General features: G+C 37.2%; 1 protein-coding gene across 2 annotated transcripts in view; it reads right to left on the reverse strand.

The window, feature by feature from the left end:
• Nucleotides 1-392: 392 nt before the first annotated feature.
• The window catches only part of LOC149532281 (telomere repeat-binding factor 1-like), a 92,078-nt gene continuing 73,359 nt past the window's right edge, over nucleotides 393-19,111 (reverse strand). Inside the window, exons 3-7 of one of the 2 annotated variants that reach the window (XM_089807808.1) lie at nucleotides 18,116-18,336; nucleotides 17,703-17,787; nucleotides 1,600-1,683; nucleotides 1,130-1,496; nucleotides 393-997 (exon numbers count right to left, since the gene is read on the reverse strand). In XM_089807808.1, the coding sequence (XP_089663934.1) occupies nucleotides 978-997; nucleotides 1,130-1,496; nucleotides 1,600-1,683; nucleotides 17,703-17,787; nucleotides 18,116-18,336 (777 nt within the window). In that variant the 3' untranslated portion in view covers nucleotides 393-977. The remainder of the gene's footprint in view (nucleotides 998-1,129; nucleotides 1,497-1,599; nucleotides 1,684-17,702; nucleotides 17,788-18,115; nucleotides 18,337-19,111) is intronic. The other variant, XM_089807809.1, reaches the window with a different exon arrangement.

Here is a 19,111-nt window from a genome sequence, read left to right on the forward strand (position 1 = left end):
ATTGATAGAAGAGAAATCAATGCAATTGTTTTTAGTATCAATCTCTTAAGTAGTTATTGTAGTTGAAACCTGAGATACATGATCTCGTTAGGCACATTTACAAACAAAAGTCTTGTTACCCATAATTACAGCATAAAGCCACGATATGAGTTACACATAATGCATCCCAACAAGTAGTTAAAACTCAGTTTACTGATTTTGCAAGGCAATGTAACATTGATGATTCTGCCATCAGTGATGTTGTACGCCTTCTAACACAGAATGTACACCTTTGCATCATAAAGCCATATTACACACACACACACACACACACACACACTATCTACCATCACAAAGAATGTAGGCCAACATGGTTATAGGGGAAAGTAGAGGGTTTGAAAATCAGATAGCTGTTGCATGAAAAGTTTGAAAACCTGTTGCTTAATCTCAAATAGAACATGCTCATCTGTGCATTACAATGTGTTGGATGCAAAAAGAAACCGAGTCTTCAGGCTTCCAAAAAACAAGGATAATGGTGGCTTAATGTACATTCCCAATAAAGTGCCCCACTATAAGTTTATCTCCTAAATATGTGAGTGATTTTGAAATGCCTCGTTTAGAAGAACAGTAATCAAACAGATAACAAGAGCAACCTATAGGATTGAAAGTAGTATTATTACAACTTTCATAACAGAAAATGGTTTGAAAATCTAATATTACAGATTGGTGATACTAATTCACAAAACCTGCTCATCTTAATAGTTTCATCAGAAAGAAACAATTTGTACAGTTGATGCAGCTCCCACAGGTATAATGAGTTTCAAGCCAGCACCAAGAAGAGGACAATAAACTGAATTTTCTGGTAATCACTATGGTTAAAAAACACAGATCTAAAACCCAGAGTTTGCAAACTGTGTAGAACAAAATTGCACTTCTTGTTTTCCTGTTTAATAGTGCCCCATGAACAGCAAAGCATTTCTCACAGCACAGCATCCCAATCATCTCCAGCTTCTAGCAGCTGTACACAACATGCAGAAATGAAATTCAGTCTCTCAAAATTAAAATATTCAATACGACTCGTTTACTGAACTTTGGATATAATTTTGTTGCCTATTATGGTAAAGGATGCATATGTGAAAACTTTACTAACAATTTTTAGAATTTCTAAGATTCATCATTGCTGCTTCTGCAAAAGCCTGAGCAGCTTCTGCATCAGCTTCTGCAGCATCAGCTTCCCTTCCTGCTTCTTCTGCTTCAGCCATAAGAAGTTCCGCCTCAGCCACTGTCTCAGCAGCAAATTTAGCAGATTCCTCTGCACTCATCATTGTCATCTTCGACAGTTCAGCCTCAATTTCAGAATTTGTTGGGAGTCGTATTTCATCTCTGAGTCTCTTCAAGGGATTTTTGTAAGAGTCCGGAATGTGTTTCCCCTCAAGCTCTTCTTGTAGCAAATGGGTAATTTTTGTTCCTTTATCACCATGGAGGAAACTTCTATTGAGCATATAATTTTGTCCCATCTGCAGTAAATCAAGAATGAATGATGAAAATGGTCAGGATTTATCTTTGATAAAATCATCTTCACCTACTACAAGTCTACAGCTACCAATGGCAAATGCTTACCTTCACCAGCTTACCACAGGCTGTTAAAGAGTTCAGCTTGGAAGATAACATTTTTTTCAAGTTTGGCATTGGGAAGTTATTGTCCTGTTTGAAGACAGTAAATTCAATATTTATTCTAAAACACTAAATTCATAGACAGATTAATAAGAACTCTATTAAGATATAATAATAAATATTATTCACGAAAAAAGCAAGAAAAGAACCCCATGACTTATAAAAGAGCCTCAAAATAATAACAGTTCCCTTGCATTAATTATCTTACCATATAGATTTTGCTTCTATAAGGACTAAAGCTAAACACATGAAACCACTATTACAATCATCAAGTTAAACCTGTTACTTGAGCTTGAACTGGATCCTGCACAACTGCCTATAATCTTATTTCAGATTAATGTTATTAGATTTCCAATAATGTTATTAGATTTCCAATATCCATGAGATTAACACTGCTGCTTCTGAATTTTGATTGCATGAGACTTTTACATCAGTGTTGCAGATCACAATCCATGATCCATCAACGGGATGTTAGAGAGGATGACGAGATGAATTTTAAGATTATATAGATTATCCTCTCTTATGCCTTCACTGCTTGTCATTCCAGCTGTGCTGTTCAATTATCTACAGATGCTACGCACCATGAAAAGGCATAGTTCTGCTGGGGTCGAAAACCAAGTTGAGAGCATGATAGCTGAATGCATATTCATTGGCAAGCCCACATACATTTCACCTTATGTCTCAAAAGGATCCCTAGCATCATCTGCACTCAAAGACTCCAGTATCATGTTTCTGCATTTAAGGATTTTTTAAAAAATTTCCTGTAGCTTTTGAAACTACAATCTAAGCTCCCAGTTCTGTAAGTTTCTCATTTTTATGAAGAAATGAAGATGGTTCATGTATATCTCAGAGACTATTTAACCTCCTACCAGCAGTGCCTATTGACCTTGCAGGAGGGATGTTGCTAGGACACAAAAGAGACCTGATTTCAGATGTCACTGGTCCAGAAAAATGGCACAGCTTTTTCCACTGCAAGCTCTCTCATGTGATCACTTTATTTACCCCAGAACTTTTCTTGGTAAAGGGCAAAGGCACAAGTCTCTCCTCGGGAACTGCAGCTATAGGTAGATAGCAAACTTCGGCAGAATCAATAGAACACCAACAAATGGGATGCAACACTTTGAAAAGGCAATGTAAGAAAGAGATTCTCATTCAACACAAGAATCTGAAAAATGAAAAGCTGTCTTGCCAGCAATCTCCTCAAAAGAAAAACAGATTTGGAGAATGTGGTGGGTGCAAGAAGAAAGGTCAAAAGGACTCCTCATTGTGGAACCTCTTGTGAAGACAACATTCGAGGGAAAATCATTACAAGTACAGGAACTTGAACTTATACAGCAATTAGTTATTTGATTTCTTAATTAATTCCTAAACTGATTATATGTGATATTTAAATAGTTAAAAATAAATTAATTTAGCATATCTGGATTCGATGGTTTGTCAAATTAAGAGACAGCCATTAATATGCATAACTAGCCAAGTGAGATTGCCTCAGATGATTGAACTAGGCTCATGAAATGTGTACATTACAAAAGTATTTAACCATATGCTACTTCTAAACCTGCAATGTTTACCTGCGATGTTTGTGCAAACTCTTTATTGATGATTACCTTTTCTCAAGCTTTCTCAGTTCGACTTTGTTGAACCTTTCATTCATTCTTCTGTTCCTCCATTTGCTATACCTTGCAGTAATTCTTTTTTTCAGTTAGTGTGTCAAGCTAATATTCTTTTTGCAATTTATGGCAGTTGACGATGAACCTGGTAAGACCAAGCTGGTGGGCTTCAATTGTCTCAAGACCTCTCACCTCCACTTCTCTTCCAAGATGAGGAGATTGAGATTGCTTCTTCATACATATATCTGGAGGTCAAGTTTTCTGGCCCTCCCTTCAGCCAGAGACCGGCAATTCAGCCTTGCATCAACAAGAGTTATGGCTCTCTAGCACTTGTTGAGAGACGGTGCTTCAAACATCACTTCCAAGACACCAAGACCAAGCTGCCTCTTTTGTACACGCTGATTAGACCGGCTGTACTGTATGGTTTTGTTGTTTGGGGGTCGTCCTTTCTTATGTTGGACTACGCTTCAAAGGAGCAGGTCCAAACTCTTTTTCTTCAGCGTTCTATCAAATGTAGACAGTCTACTCAGCACAGTGTTGTCCTTGCTGAGTTCGGGGCCCATCCTTTCAGACATAGTACTGTCTTTGATTTGGTTTGGTTCTTACATTGCTTGCAGTGCTTCATGGACTCCCTTGAGGGACATCACATTCATACCTGGCCTATTGTTCCTCAGAGACTATTTTACACACTTGGACTCCACAGACCAAGCTCACCATTGGTTCACTCAGGCCTCAACTCTTCTTGGTTTGATCAAGATTGATATCGATTTCCTTCCTCCTTTCCATTATTCTGTAGATGCCCCTTCTCATCTTGTGTCATCCCGGCAAGAGATGAACATGCACATCAGGACAGACATCTACAAACAGTATATTCTTACTACTTGGGCTAGTCCTCCCAGGGGGATACACCCGAGAATGGGATTCTACGCAGAGCACTTTCTCGAGTTACAAGATGGGATCATTGTTTGCCCCTCATATTTGTCTCATGGCTGGTCTCATGCACTTCATATCTCTCTTTGGTTCATTAAAATGGCCTCACATAGGCTCCACATCTGGATGGACCACCATTTTGCCGGTGAGGATAGGATCTGTGAGCTTTGTGGCCTGAGAGAGCCTGAGATGGGGACTCAATTCATCTTTCGCTGCCCTGTCTACTACGAGATCAAAGGGAGACTCTAATGTTTATCCAGGAAGATTCAGTCTCTTTTAGCCTTTTTCAGATATACTGAACAGAGGTGCCTTGCGCTCTATCTTTAGGAGGCGAGAAGGCCCAAGGACCTCACTCAGCAGTGATTTTTCCCCCATAAATTGCACTCCGGCCAGCTCATCACCTCATTATTTACTGTGGTCCCCCCACACGATGTATCAAGCAGGCTGGATCCCCAAGGATGTGAGACCTCGCAGGTCCTTCAGGCAGCAACGACCTCCTTCTAGTGTTTCTGGGGGTCCTGGGAGACTGTATGGGATCTCTTGTCCTACAACTTATCTGTCAATTCTGGGCTTTCTCTCGATTTCTCATAACAACTAGCTAGGTTGCTTGGTTTGGCAGTTTCTACTTTCTTTAGTTCTTTGCTTTTGTTCTGTCTTTTTCCCCAAACATCATTTTGTGCTCCTGTTGTATGCAGTCTTATTGCTTTCTTTCAAGCAATCTTTTGGACCCTTTGGTTGGTTTTTTGTTGGACATTAATAAATTTATCTTATCTTACCTTTCCGTGCGTAGTTGTCTTCATAAGTTTAGGTTGAAGCAGTTGATTATGATTGATTGTGATTATGAAGAGGTTCCTATTCTTGTAGCACCAAATGTTTAATGACTCTCATCTTACTGTCTCTATCTTCTATGGTTTGGCATTAGGCTTTAAGTTCCATGTAGACAACTGTGTGTGGTGGTAGCGATTATGTTGTGAACATTTGTTTTCATCCGCTTTCATTGTTCCATATTAAAGGTTCATTAAAAGTCAGAGTGTGTGTTACCATTGACATTGATCATCTCATTCATAACTGCCGTCGAGTGTTTAGTGTTCCCCAAGTGGCGACCTCTTGTCTTCTGCTGATTTCAAGCTCGAGCTGACTAGTATGTTTCTATGATCATTCAATGAAGAGCATATGAAAACATTATCCTCGGCGAAACAGAACAATTATCGTGCCTTTCTCAAGTTTTAAAACAGTGGCTCTTGACATCGTGTCTACTCAGACTCTATTGATTTTGCTAATTATCGTATTAGATTCAGTCTATGATCAGTGATACATATCATGATCTGGAAGAAACATATTGTAATCTGAGAGATACATTTTACATTGCTCTTTTCTAGATGTGATGCAAGCTATACTTGAACTGTTGAAGGTTCTATTGTTTATTGTTAACTGTTAACAATCCTGTCTAGATTATCCCTTGATTAAGCTTGAGAACTTTGTATACAGTTTGAGTTCTTCAATAAAAGATCAAACTTTTGTGTGGTTGGGTTTTTCTCCCTCTACTGGAGGGTTTTCCCAGGATGAATTTTGTCATCTGTTCTTGTGAATTTTTGAGTTTCTGAATATTGCATTACTTGTATTCTGATTCAAAATTTAACATCATCAACATGTATGTTTGATTTTATAAATGAATTTGATTTAGATTTTGGGGGTTCTTACAAACAGGCCATATACAATGTAAGATACTTATGTATGTACTATATACATAAATGTGTATGTGTATATACGTATATGTATATGCATATATGTCTTCACAAACATATAGAAGACGACACACATACATGTCTTCACAAATGTATCAGAGAAAACTAATCGATGTCGTAAACCAAATTAATACACAAATTGTTCATAAAATAACAATAATTGTTCCACGCTAAAGTAAATGAAGTTTATAAATGATTGGTGTAGAAATCTCTAAATGAGGAATTCTAAAGATGAAGAGAACCGTGACCCTCTCAGCAGTATGCTGCATTATTTATTATTTCCTAGCTACCCCTTTCTATTTGATTTTATCATGCAAATACCTAGCTATCAATAAAGTGAAGACTATCATGTTGCTTTAAAGTCTACTATATGTTTAAGCTAACATAATATAGTGCAGTCAGAATGTCACCATTGACACATACTATTCTGGGATTTTCTTAAAGTTGATATGTGATAGAGTAGAAAATTTAAGCCTTGGTCATTTTCTGGGATTTCACTCATAGTTCTCAAATACTGCAAGCAGTCTTTGTTGGCGTAATTAAACATCACTAATTACACTTTGCTTAAGTTTACTTAGGATAATGCATTTCCATATTAGTTGTCATGTGGACACCTAGAAGTTTGCACTTTATTTTAGCACATGGTGTAGAAGAAATCCATTTGCACTTAGTTGTTGTCTCACACCACGGTAAGATCCAACTTGTGTTCTTGTCAAATTATCATCCTCTCATTGTTGCACATACACAGCATTGCAAGTCAGCGAGAATTGCACCCAATTTAAACCTACCGAACTGGGGTGGCTTGGTACATTCTCTCAGCAATCTGTCGGTTTTGAGACACTTAGCAGTGACCCCTCCTATTGCCAAGCAATCCACACGACTCTATTCATTGCACAGGGTCAAACAATTCAACTCAAGCCAGCAATTCCTGTGTAGGCAAGCTTGAGACACATGGCAGTTCCTTATTGACCAATCTTCTAGTCAGCAATGCTAAAGGACACATGGCGCAACTCCAGAAGGCTATCTGTTATTTTAATTTATTTATTTTCATTTGACAAATTTTTTCATGGGCTTAAATTTGACATCTGTATAGGTGTCACTGGGCTTACTTTTCCTTTTGTTTTGTTGGCCAACTACTTGTCACTCTTAATTTAGTATTGGCAGCATCCATGCCATGTCTCAAATTTGATGGTCATCTAAATTTCAGACCTAGATGTTTTTACCTTGTAGTGACAGCCTTCCGACTGTCAAATTTGGGCTCAGAGTTGCTGCCATCAAAGGTGCTTGAATATTGACCCCTCACCATATTAAGTTTCGATTTGGAAGTCCATCTTCAAGAGGCCATGGCTTGGTTATCTAGGATCCAAATTGAGTGCAATTTTTTTATTTTGGCTTAAATTTCCTAAAGTTTTCAGTGCTGTAGCTATTTTTTAGTTTTGGTGGACATATTTTTCAGAATTTGTAGATTTTGGTGACTGTAGCTATCCAATCCTAGGTTTTGCAACTTCAGAGACATCGTTCAGGTTCATACACACATTTTCAGATGCAATTTGTTTTGAAAGTGCATGATTTTTTGTCTAGATTCCATATCTAATATCACTTTGGAGAAATTGGAAGTGGACATAGTACTTTCATCATTTGGTCATTTTTGGCCTATTTTGGCACTTGTAATTGGTTAGATCCTTGAGTGATCTAGTGTCTTATGTTGTTGAGTCTTCTATAGCTTCATATTTTTTGAGCAATCATCAAAATCAAAAGTCCACTTTGGTCCATTGTTACAAGTGGCAAATGTACACGCATAAGTATAAAGTGCCAAAATCATCTCTTTTGGGGGGGTTTTTTGATTCAGTGAATTTGGGGGGTGTCTTGTTTGATTGTGCTTCACTTTTTCTTGCATTCTTTCAATTTTGCATCATGGGTTCTTCATTTCCAAAATTAACTCCATATAACTATGCACCATGGAAAGAAAATGTATGGAGCAAGTTAATGACGAAAAGCTTGATTCTCTTTGTGAACGGAACAATTCTAATTCCCTCTGGTTTTAATGTAGATACTAAGGAAATATTTGAGTGGAAAACTAGAGACTCTGGCTTTCAGATTTATTAGAGAGGTGATCACCAAAGATCTTCTGTTTCACATTACACCCTTGAATAGTGCCAAGGAAGCTTGGGAAAAACTTGAAAGTTAGTATGGTAAAGTGGATGAAGATATAGGATTCACAATTCAAGCAGAGCTTCTCAAATTGGATCCTAAGAACTTTGATACAATTCAAGATTTCATCAACAAAGCAAATGAGTTGAGAGCACTGTTGACTTTCCGAGAATCACTGCAAATGTACTAAGCACTGCCATACTCTTGGTATGTATTTTCCAAATGCATCGATCTCTTTGAATTTGTATGAGGAATAAACCATGAAGAGACATGTCTCTTCATGGGACATGTCTATTCATTAATATAACAGCAAACTTAATAAGAGTTGTGTGTGTGTGTGTATCATTACAATTATATTAACTTCTCTCAGATCTCACAGGTTTATCCTACTAAAGCTACCAAAACATTAACACTCCCTATTAGTTAGGGAGGATAAATATATGATGATATATTAACTCAATGTAATATACAAATATCTTTGATCAAAAGATATTCAACATTTTGATATCACATTTGATATCATGAGTCTTGGTCTCCCAGAATATTGACATTCCATATTCACCAAGTACTCAAAAGTTTCGATATCACATATGATATTATGAGTATTGCCTCCTAGAATATCAATGATATTCACCAAATACTGAGTGATGGCCTCCCAAAACATCAGGACGCATGATATTCACTGAGTATTCTGTAAGTAATGGCCTTCTAGAACATCAAGACGCATGATATTCACCAAATACTCTTTGAGTCATGGCCTTCCAGAATGCAAGATATTCACCAAATATTGTGAGTCAAGGCCTCCCAAAACATCAGGACAGGTGATATTCACCAAGTACTCTGTAAGTAATGGCCTTCTAGAACATCAAGACGCATGATATTCACCAAGTACTCTATGTAATGGCCTTTCAAAATATCAATAACATTCACAATCTACTCAAAAATGTTTATAAGGTATGTGCACATGCATTCTCATAATGCTTACCATATAAACATCTACTAAACAAAGTATAATCTATCATGATCTACATAGACATCGTAAGATATCCATCATGATAGAAAATTAAGTTATTGTAAGATCATCACCTTTCAATAGCTTCTATATTTTCATGTGATGATCATTTGGAAGTCGTCATTTCTTCACGATTTACACAAGGGGTAGGCCCGTCACAGAGTCGCAAGATATATTCATGAGTTACAGTTCTCTTGACTGCTACAATTTATTGATTACTAGAGAATCCATCTCGACATGGTTTACTCTCTCTAAATCAATATGACTGAGATCACCAAAGGTTGACTAAATCATATCCTCTATCTGCTCCCTCTCTTTCAAGGTTGCCTAAAATGTTAGCCTCCTAAATCTCAATCTCCCTCTTTTTCCTGCAAGAACATTCTCGGAGAGAAAAGAAAGGATCAAGACAAATAGCTCTTATAATACATACAAAAATATAAATAAGAAATCCACAACAAAAAAATATTCAGAAAATACTTATCTCATTTAACACACCCATTCATTCACTGTTCATTGTACTTCCTTAGACATTCTTCTTAGTACTCAATATGCTCATGCCTATTTGTCCAAGGTTTTCTCTAATTAGGCTCTCTCTTGATATAAAAGGATAGTCACAATCATCCAAGATATTCATTTCAATGAATCAAGAATGACAAAATGAGTGAATAATCATCCCTAAATGATGGTTGCATTGTTACATATATCTCCACCTCTCGATCTGACACCTCATGATGAGACTCATAAACTCTTGCATTAGAACAATTCAGTTTATAAAATATTTAGTCAACATTCTAATTTAGTTATTTTTATCAATACTCTTAATAGATGATCTTCATCAGTTTAGTGTTTTACTCATCACCTCTTGTTATTTGCCATTGTCAATTTTAATGTCTCTTATCATAATGTCCTTAAATCTTCGCTGCCTAACATTTATTACCTTTGTCGATTTCTCCCATATATTACTAACTTCCCATCTATCTTCCATTGATATATTACTCTAATTCAATTTGGACACCTAGCTCCCTTCAATGACTTCACAGCCAATCAATTGCCCACATTGCTTCAGCAACATGCACATGATCTGACTTGGTCAACGCAGCAAGTAGTGAGTTCTTCCCTTGTTCTCAGTCAGGGCCCAACATTGATCTTGCAATCTTCTTCATATTGTTTGTGGCATAGAGGGGTTGTGTTCATTTGCAGCATAGCTCCACCTATTATCCACACGGATATTCAGCACGAGAAAGAGCTCCTTTTCTTTGGATAACATTGCATAGTCCACTTGTTCACGAAAGTCACATCTTTCACCCATCCACTAACTACTATCTATCATCGCAAAATGGAAGGGAAACCATCCGAATACCTCTGCATACAGCAGGTCAGCAAAAATGTTCGCGTAGCATAATTTTTAATCGTCTTACAAATCCTCATTGGACAGCGACCAAGCACCCTATATCATTGCGTTAAAAAAAACACCGACGAACGTTGCACATCTGCAAAATAGGTTATGTCGAAGATATGTTCAGATAGTTTAGTTCCCCAAATTTATAAAAATTGAATATATTGTCATTCGCATGTTTGCTTAGCATTTGTTCATCGATGATGTTTACCACACATGATAGTCTTCTCCTCCATAATTATGTTATTTAATCCTTTAAGTTGCAACTTTCTATATCATCATTGTTGATGCTTCCTCTTCCTTCTTACATTTGCAACCAGACTCCAATACAATGTTGAGTTTCCGAGGATCACTGCAAATGTACTAAGCACTGCCATATTCTTGGTATGTATTTTCCAAATGCATCGATCTATTTGAATTTGTATGAGGAATACTCCGAGAAGAGACATGTCCCATAATGTCTATTCATTAATATAATTAATATAATAGTAAACTTAATTAGAGTTGTGTGTATATATGTAATATTCTGCACTTAATTTTTTTCTCAGAAATGCTGAACATTTAGTATTTGGCATTAAATCAAACAGTTCATAAACAGCCTTTATATGCTCTGAGAATAAATTTCACTAGATTGCCTCTTTGCCTCTAAGGACTAATTAAGATATTCTAGCAAACAACTGGCATAAATTAAACCCAGTCACTTCAGTATTTACTTTGACTTCATAACCACTGTCCCTTTCAAGAGGTATGTAAAATATTAAACAATAAACACATCCAGTAATCTCCTTGATCCCTTCCAAATAGATACATTCAGAGTTAAGCTAATGTTATTGCTTAGTAATTTAAAAATGAATAAGAACAAGGGATCAATTTCCAAATACTATAGTTCTAAGATGACACAGATGTGTTTGTTACAGACCTGGAGAACAATACCAGCCGTCCTTACAAATAATACTGGCGTGACCCCTTTAAACCGTCTGGGCATGCGGATTTGTGTGCAGTCTCTGTTACACGACTGATGGCGAATGCAGTATATTCACGTCCCTTTCAAATGCTGGTTCATACTCTTCTCAGACGCTGGTTCATACTCCTTCCTAAACACGTTAGCTGTTCCTGCTCGTGTATGCATCCGACCACGCCATAACCTCACTTCCACTTGGGCTGACTGATAACAGTTTGATGTCAACTTACGCATTCACAATGTAGTGGCACCCAGTTTGTGAGATGTCTCAGCCACACATATGACCTCCCTTGGTGCAGAATACTGGCTTCCTACGTTTGCTACCAAGAGTTTCCCTACGGTGTTTATCTGCAACCTTGGACGTGCCCAAATATGCCATATGTGATTCAGTGAGAAACAGACCCGACCTCCATGATCATTCGTGCCCAGTACTCAGAATAGACTTATCTTCTAACAGTACCCCTGTTGGCTATACTGAATCATGCATTAAAACTTACCTCTTTGCATAACTTCCAGTCACCACCCAAACTACTTCTGTATACTGCCCATTTTAATGACTTTCTTGTGATGACGCCTTCACCTGTACATTGATTTCCTGTTGATGTAAACCTGATATGACTCCTTAGTAAGAGCATGAAGGGCTGGGGTATCGTCCAACCTCTTCTGAAAGTAAACTGGATGGGTTTCGTCCTCTCAGTTCAGACCAGTTACAATGAGCAACCAGAATGTGAAGTGTTTTTGAATTCATAAACTTCTTGTGTGTTGTAAATCCCAATGCAACTCCCTTTTTATAACCTCGAATTTCGTCCTAAACACTACGTACAAGGAACGTGGGATTAAACACATTTTCGTCCTGTAGTCACTTAAGTCACTTTATAAAGTAAATGACTTAATAATCATAAAGTAACTTTAATAAAATACTGGAATAAATGAAATAATCCTCTGACGTGACTGTTAGACATCTATTAATTCATGCCATTAATCTATCCGGATGTGAAGATAGATTAATCCTGTTGCCAGGTACTAGAATTGAGAAGGGGACATGATAGTCCTCCCTTCCTAGGATTGCTTGCCCTCAAGCAATCTCAATGCTGGGTGCTGCAATATAAACTCACCTTCCCAAGTGGCATCCTCATATGGCAAGTCTTTCCATCGGATCAGTTATTCCTTGACGGTTCTATTACGCAACTTCCTCTCCCTGGTCTCAATCACCTCCTCTAGTACCAAAATAAGTTTACCCACTTCATCAAGCGGAGGCAAACTCTCTGAAGGCACAATCTGCTGACCCACTGCCTTCTTGAGGCACGAAACATGAAAGACGTTGTGGATCCGGCTGTCACCAGGTAGCTCCAACTCATACGTGACCTCCCCTATCCTCCTAGTGATACAATAAGCTCCGTAAAATATAGGCTTAAGTTTCTCGGACCCGCTTTTCTTCAAGGAGCTTTGCCTATAAGGCTGTAGACGAAGAAAAACTCTATCACCCACCTCAAAACTCCGCTCAGTGCAATGTCAATCAGTGTATAACTTCTGCTGATTCTGGGCCTGCTGAATATTATCCCTAAGAGCTCGGAGAATATCCTGCTGGTCCATAATCCAATCTTTGGCCAGTGGTGCCCGGCTGTCCTGTAATGCCAAATCAATAAAAGAAAGGGCCTCATAACCATAAAGGGCACGGAAAGGAGTCATCCGAATGGACATATGGTAGGTGGTGTTGTAACAATATTCCCCTAAATACAACCACTTAACCCATGCTCTCTGCTGCCCTGCAATTATATTATTACAATTATATTAATATTACTATTAATTATATTAATTATACACATGGCTCTCTGCTGCCCTGCACAAATCAGGCAATGTCTTCCAGGGAATAGTTAATATATTGGACAAAAGGGATGACACGACCAGGAATGTGAAAAAGCTTCAAAAAGTGAAGAAGCCATCGTCAATAGAATGCTCGATGTGTGTCACCAATCGAGTTGTTGATCAAGAAGACGATGCTTTTCCAACCCATTGGGAATCAAGGTAAAAACCTTTTGCAAAGTAGGAAAGAGACTACACTGGTATGATCAATTCACTTACATTTGCATGACATAGGTACCTTCTAACCATGCTTTTGAAAGAAAAATGTTATCTCCATGTTTTAATGTCCTCAAGTTTTGTTGCATGACCTTATGTTTTCTTTTCAATTTTCAAATTGGTCATGTGAACATGGTCTAACTCTGAATTTGTGTAAGTGTCATAAAGTTGTTAGAAAAAGTTAAAAAATTGGCACACAAGAGTGAAATTCACTCTTTCGATGGATGAAACTCAAGCACAGAATGCCGTAGGAACCATTCTTGATCATTTTGAACATGAACAAGACACAAACTTGAGTGACTTTGCAAAACATCAAGAGATTGAGACATGTGAGAAAAAGAGTGAACATGTAAGATGCATCTGAGGGAAAGAACATGGGAAATTCGACAAATGGAAGACTTCACAGCAAGCCTGTGTGATTGGGAGATAGTGCATTTAAATTGAACACCTTAAGGCAAGATTGAGCAAGACTGAAATCTGATATGAATTTTAAGAACAAAGAGCAAAAAAATAAACTTTCATGGAAAAATGCAAAGACTTAACACTTATTCAAAACCAAAGATAATACTATCCAAACCGAAGTCAGATCCAGACCTAGACTTGGACAGATGTTTCAAAAAATTTGAAGGCTGTTGAAACAAAATTGAATCCTTGCAGTCCATTCTGCTCTAAGGCAAAATTCAATTTGCACACCAAATGAAGGCACAAAATCCAAGTTTCAATCTAAACTGCAAGACTTTTGTTTGGAGAGCTTAAGTCGTGTCCAAGGGTAGGTCAGAACCCAACCTTACCTTCGATAGTGCTGTCTATCTAAATATAGGTCGGAATCCAACCTCGCCTTGGACATCTTGTCCAATGATTCTCTATTTTCTGCCCTCCATTAAGACAAGGCAGTTGTGTTGCTAAACAGGATGAGGGATTGATTAAATGCTTGAGGAGATTAGGTTTCAGGTAGTGTTGGTAAAGTTGGTAAGTACATAAAGTTGAAATCAAATCTGAGATTAATCCAAGTATGAGATTCTAAGAAACCATGCCAGAATATGGGGGAATCAAAGCAATGAAGGTCCACGTTGCAACAACTTTTTGAGAGCTTGAAGGGTGGTCTAAGGGTTGGTTGGAATCTGACCTTACCTTGGACAGTGGTGTCCAAGAGTAGGTCAGATACCAACTTTACCTTGGACATCATGACCAACATCCATCAGATTTCCACCCTACACATGAAGACACTTGGAAACAGTTGCAAACTCAGTAAACTCCTTGGGAATGATTGGCCATGAGAAAGACAATTTGCAAATGCACTAGTACCTAAACAAGTCAACCTAATAAGGGTCAGGCCCTTAGAGTTTGAACGCGTATAAATGGAAAGATTGAATGACACCTCAAAGTAATACCAAATAACAAGCCGAAGAGCAGACTTCTTAAGGGGCGAAATTTCATAGGGAGGTAGATTTGAATCACAATCAAGACAATTATCATCTAAGCAAGGGGGTCTAAATGTGAGATCAAGAAGACTTGTAAGAAAATCCCATTAAACTAGAAATTGCTAATCCAGATTTCGCAAGTTTCCAGCAGGTTTGGATTTCAATGAGCTATGCAATGACAAAATTCCAACTGAGTTAAAAGCAATTCATAGCATGTCTCAAGCTTAGATACTGGTGCGTTAGGAATTCCTTGGATGCTGGTGCGAGTGCTTAAGGATGCGCGGATGCATTTGGGTGCTGCACCGATACGCACAGAAAGCTCTTCCAGCACCTGAGGATGCGCACAGGATTCGCCTGGGAGAGAACCCAAACAGTATCCGGGCACATCTGGAGAGCATCTGTATAACAAAATCTATAATGTTTCTTTCGAATTGATGGCAGTTTATCCATAACAAAATAGCTATGTATAAAAATTCTGAAGCAACCTTTATCTATTTAATAGATCACTTCACTACTGATTCGCAGAGCTAAACACAGATAAATCTACAATTAATTGTCTGACCTTAACGAGCAGAAAACTGTCAATTCTGGGTGCTTGATGAAGACAATACCTTATATATTGAACAGCCTATATATACACACACGCACCCAAACGCATCCAAAATAGCTATGTATAAGAATTCTGAAGCAACCTTTATCTATTTAATAGATGACTTCACTACTGATTCGCAGAGCTAAACACAGATATAAATCTACAATTAATTGTCTGACCTTAATGAGCAGCAATCTGTCAATTCTGGGTGCTTGATGAAGACAATACCTTATATATTGAACAGCCTATATATATATATATATATATATATATACATATATATATATACACACACACGCATCCAAAATCCCAAAAAAAAATTCGCACATCAGCACCCCGCACCCACATCAGCATCTGTAACTTAGGTCCCAAGTAGTAAACAGAATTTAAATCAGGATAGGGACTGAAATCAGAATTAAGTTTTTTCAGAGGATGCTTGATGTAGATCAATCAAAATGAAGTTCTAGGGATAGAAGATTCAAATCATTCATCTGTGTTAATGTATAGCTTAGTCGGATAATTATAATAATATTGAAAATATATTTATGTAATATATTTCTATTATTATATCTTAATATTATTATTGCACGTCAAATTAAATGAGATATATATAATATATATTGATATAGTAATTTACTTATTTATATAAGACTCGAACTTAAATAATATATAATTTGTGTATTAATATTAAACAAGGCCGATAAACCTATGTCATTAAGTGGTCAACTTAATTCATGTTTGGCAGTTTACTTGTTTGTTTGTGCTTTGTCAACATTTCACCATTACTGGGAGCCACGCCTGATAGGTCGTGATTCCTCTATGAGTCCTACCTATCGTACGTGACCCTCAGTCACATATAAATTTATAATACACAATCCACCTCCTATAATTGACATCATCAAACACATAACTCCTACAGTCTTCTGCATATCAATTATAAGGAAGAGTTTGGGCATTCATGCTCAGTCAAAGAATAAAATTTGTCTATCAAATACAGAGTACAGAGATTAATCTGAAAGAAGCTTTGGATTGTTGTGAGAAATCAGCTTATTCATTTGAGTATTATATTGTCCAAATATCTCTCTGTTCATGTTATTCAAGTCTGTTTAAGAATACTTGCTGCAAATTTCAAGTAAATAAAATCAGAACAATCAGATAGGTAAATTTAACATGGTATCAGAGCAGTGTTGCCATCCGAACACCAGATCAGGGATCTGATATCAGAGCAGGTCATGCTTCTTAGCAGATTGACACAACCATCTAGTATCAGAGAAGGCCATGCTCCCAGACCTGTGAGGTTTTAACATATTCACGTTAACTGTGTTGGCTGTGACTGCTCATGCAATTGAAGGATTCCAGATTCACATGTCCAAGGTCATCCAATCAAATTCATCTACGAGTGACATATGGAATGCATTTATGTCTTTATTATAATAATAAGAGTTATGAACAGGTCAAAAGAAGTTCAAGCATCATAGGAACTGAATGGAATCATTTGGAGCGCTCTCAGATCCTGCAAAGCTTGCCTCTGTTGCTTCTGTGATGCCTTCAATCACACTCAAACATGCTTTGCTCGTCCAGTATCTAGCAGGGATAGTTTTTTACCGTCATCAAACTAGTAAGACATGTTTGAACGCAGTCTACCCTATCAATTCTATTTTTTCCTCTAAAAGGTTAAACTCCTGTGCAGTCAGATTATTTAATTACTTCTTGCTCCATGTTTTCTCAATAACAAAAAAAACTTTACCATGCAGCTTATTGCCACTGTTCTCAAAATGAACCTACAAACTATGCTACGAATAAGGGTCAATTTCAATCAGACAATTCAGAACGTAATTGAATAAGCTAGCCTACTTAATCAACTTGACTGACTCACTTACAGATCATCAAGTAAGGCTCGTTCTCTCCAGAAAAAAACAAGGACCATGTTGTCCTATAATTTAACAAATAAGAAACTGAAATTTCAAATTGATGTGAAAGAGAAAAGGGAAAGCAATATTGATTCCTGCCACTTAGATGCATACTGAAAAGAGAGATGCCTGCTTTCATTGTTTTTGGGTGAGAGGGTTTCCAATCACCAATTTCCATGCAATTATATTGTACTCTATTTAATTAAATAAGATGCAAAATTTGGATTTCAAGAAAAATCTACCTCGATATATGAGAATATCGTAGATTTGCTAGAACCTCTAGGTTCCTTCAAGCTGGCAATAGCATCCAGAATGAGAGTATCTACCCTGCAAACAATAGAATAAGAACATTGGTATATGGTTCACAGATCCACGAGGTTCAGAAAACATATCTGCAATTTTAATATGATACAAAAAGGCTCTTTAATACAGTTACAATTATACAGATCAACAGTTCAAAGATCGATAAGAAGAATAACTTGGATGTCAAATACAACTGTTTGATAAACTGAATAAACATATTGAAATAATCATATAAGAAAATATCAATATACTTTCACTCACCCTTCTCAAAACCCATGGCAATCAAAGCATATAGATCAAAATTGGCATGACAACACTGATGGCATAATGAATACCACAAACAAATTGTTACCTCGCAAAAGATCGCATAGAGTCTGTGCTATGTAAAGATGGGGCTGCAACCACCAGTTGTTTATCATCGTCTCCATCATTAGATCTGCCATTTGTTATTGGACCCAATAGAAGGTGCCTGCCAGATTGCTTTGCCAGTTGTGAGCTCTTTTTGAATGCCAGTCTTGCCTTCTCCCTGGATCCCCATCCATTTGCAGTAACATTGATATTACGCCATTTATCCTGCCAGATAGCTAGAGTCATAACTACAATGCCAAATGCACTGAATAAAATTAAAACAAAATGGCATTGCTTGAGAGATTTGCCTTCTCAATCCAACATAGTGCTACTCAAATGTTGATTACCATTAAACTGATCAAACAGTAACACCTTGAGCTTTAGAAACTTCTACAATTTGATGGTGTAGATCAAGTCAAGGAAGAATTTTATTTTTAGATATAGATCAAAAATTTATTTTTAATATACATGAATATCATCAATATACAGAGAGAACTCCCAAGAAAGAGATGCATAATGTAATCTACTGTGAGGATCGGGAATCATACAACTAATGGTGGTGGTGCTTATCATGACAACATTCAGAAAGGATATTAAAAAATCATGATCTAATTTGAGTATACATTTGATTTAGACAGAAATCACATAGAGGGGGCTTTCTAAAATATTTCAGCTGGTGCTATTGAATTTTTAGGAGCATATCACAAGCAGGTGGTCCCATGGATATATAATGGGCAAGCTTGAAACTTTATGCTCATAAATTTCAGGAAGCTGGTGATCTCATTATTTATTTTTGTTGCAACAGCTATAGCTATAAAAATAGTTTAATTATTTATTAGCAATACATGTGTGGCAAAAAAATATCCTAAGCTGATCGGTTGATTTTCAGCTCCATTCCAAAGACGTCACGAGGAATTTGAGAACAAAAAAGTAGGAGTTCCTATTTTGAAGGGTAAGATTCCAATTAATCCTGTGGCAAATATTTAATCATCCCATGGGA

The sequence above is a fragment of the Cupressus sempervirens genome, chromosome 10, assembly GCF_028749045.1.
Source record: "Cupressus sempervirens isolate cs-2001-9-10 chromosome 10, ASM2874904v1, whole genome shotgun sequence".
In the NCBI taxonomy this organism is placed as follows: Eukaryota; Viridiplantae; Streptophyta; class Pinopsida; order Cupressales; family Cupressaceae; genus Cupressus; species Cupressus sempervirens.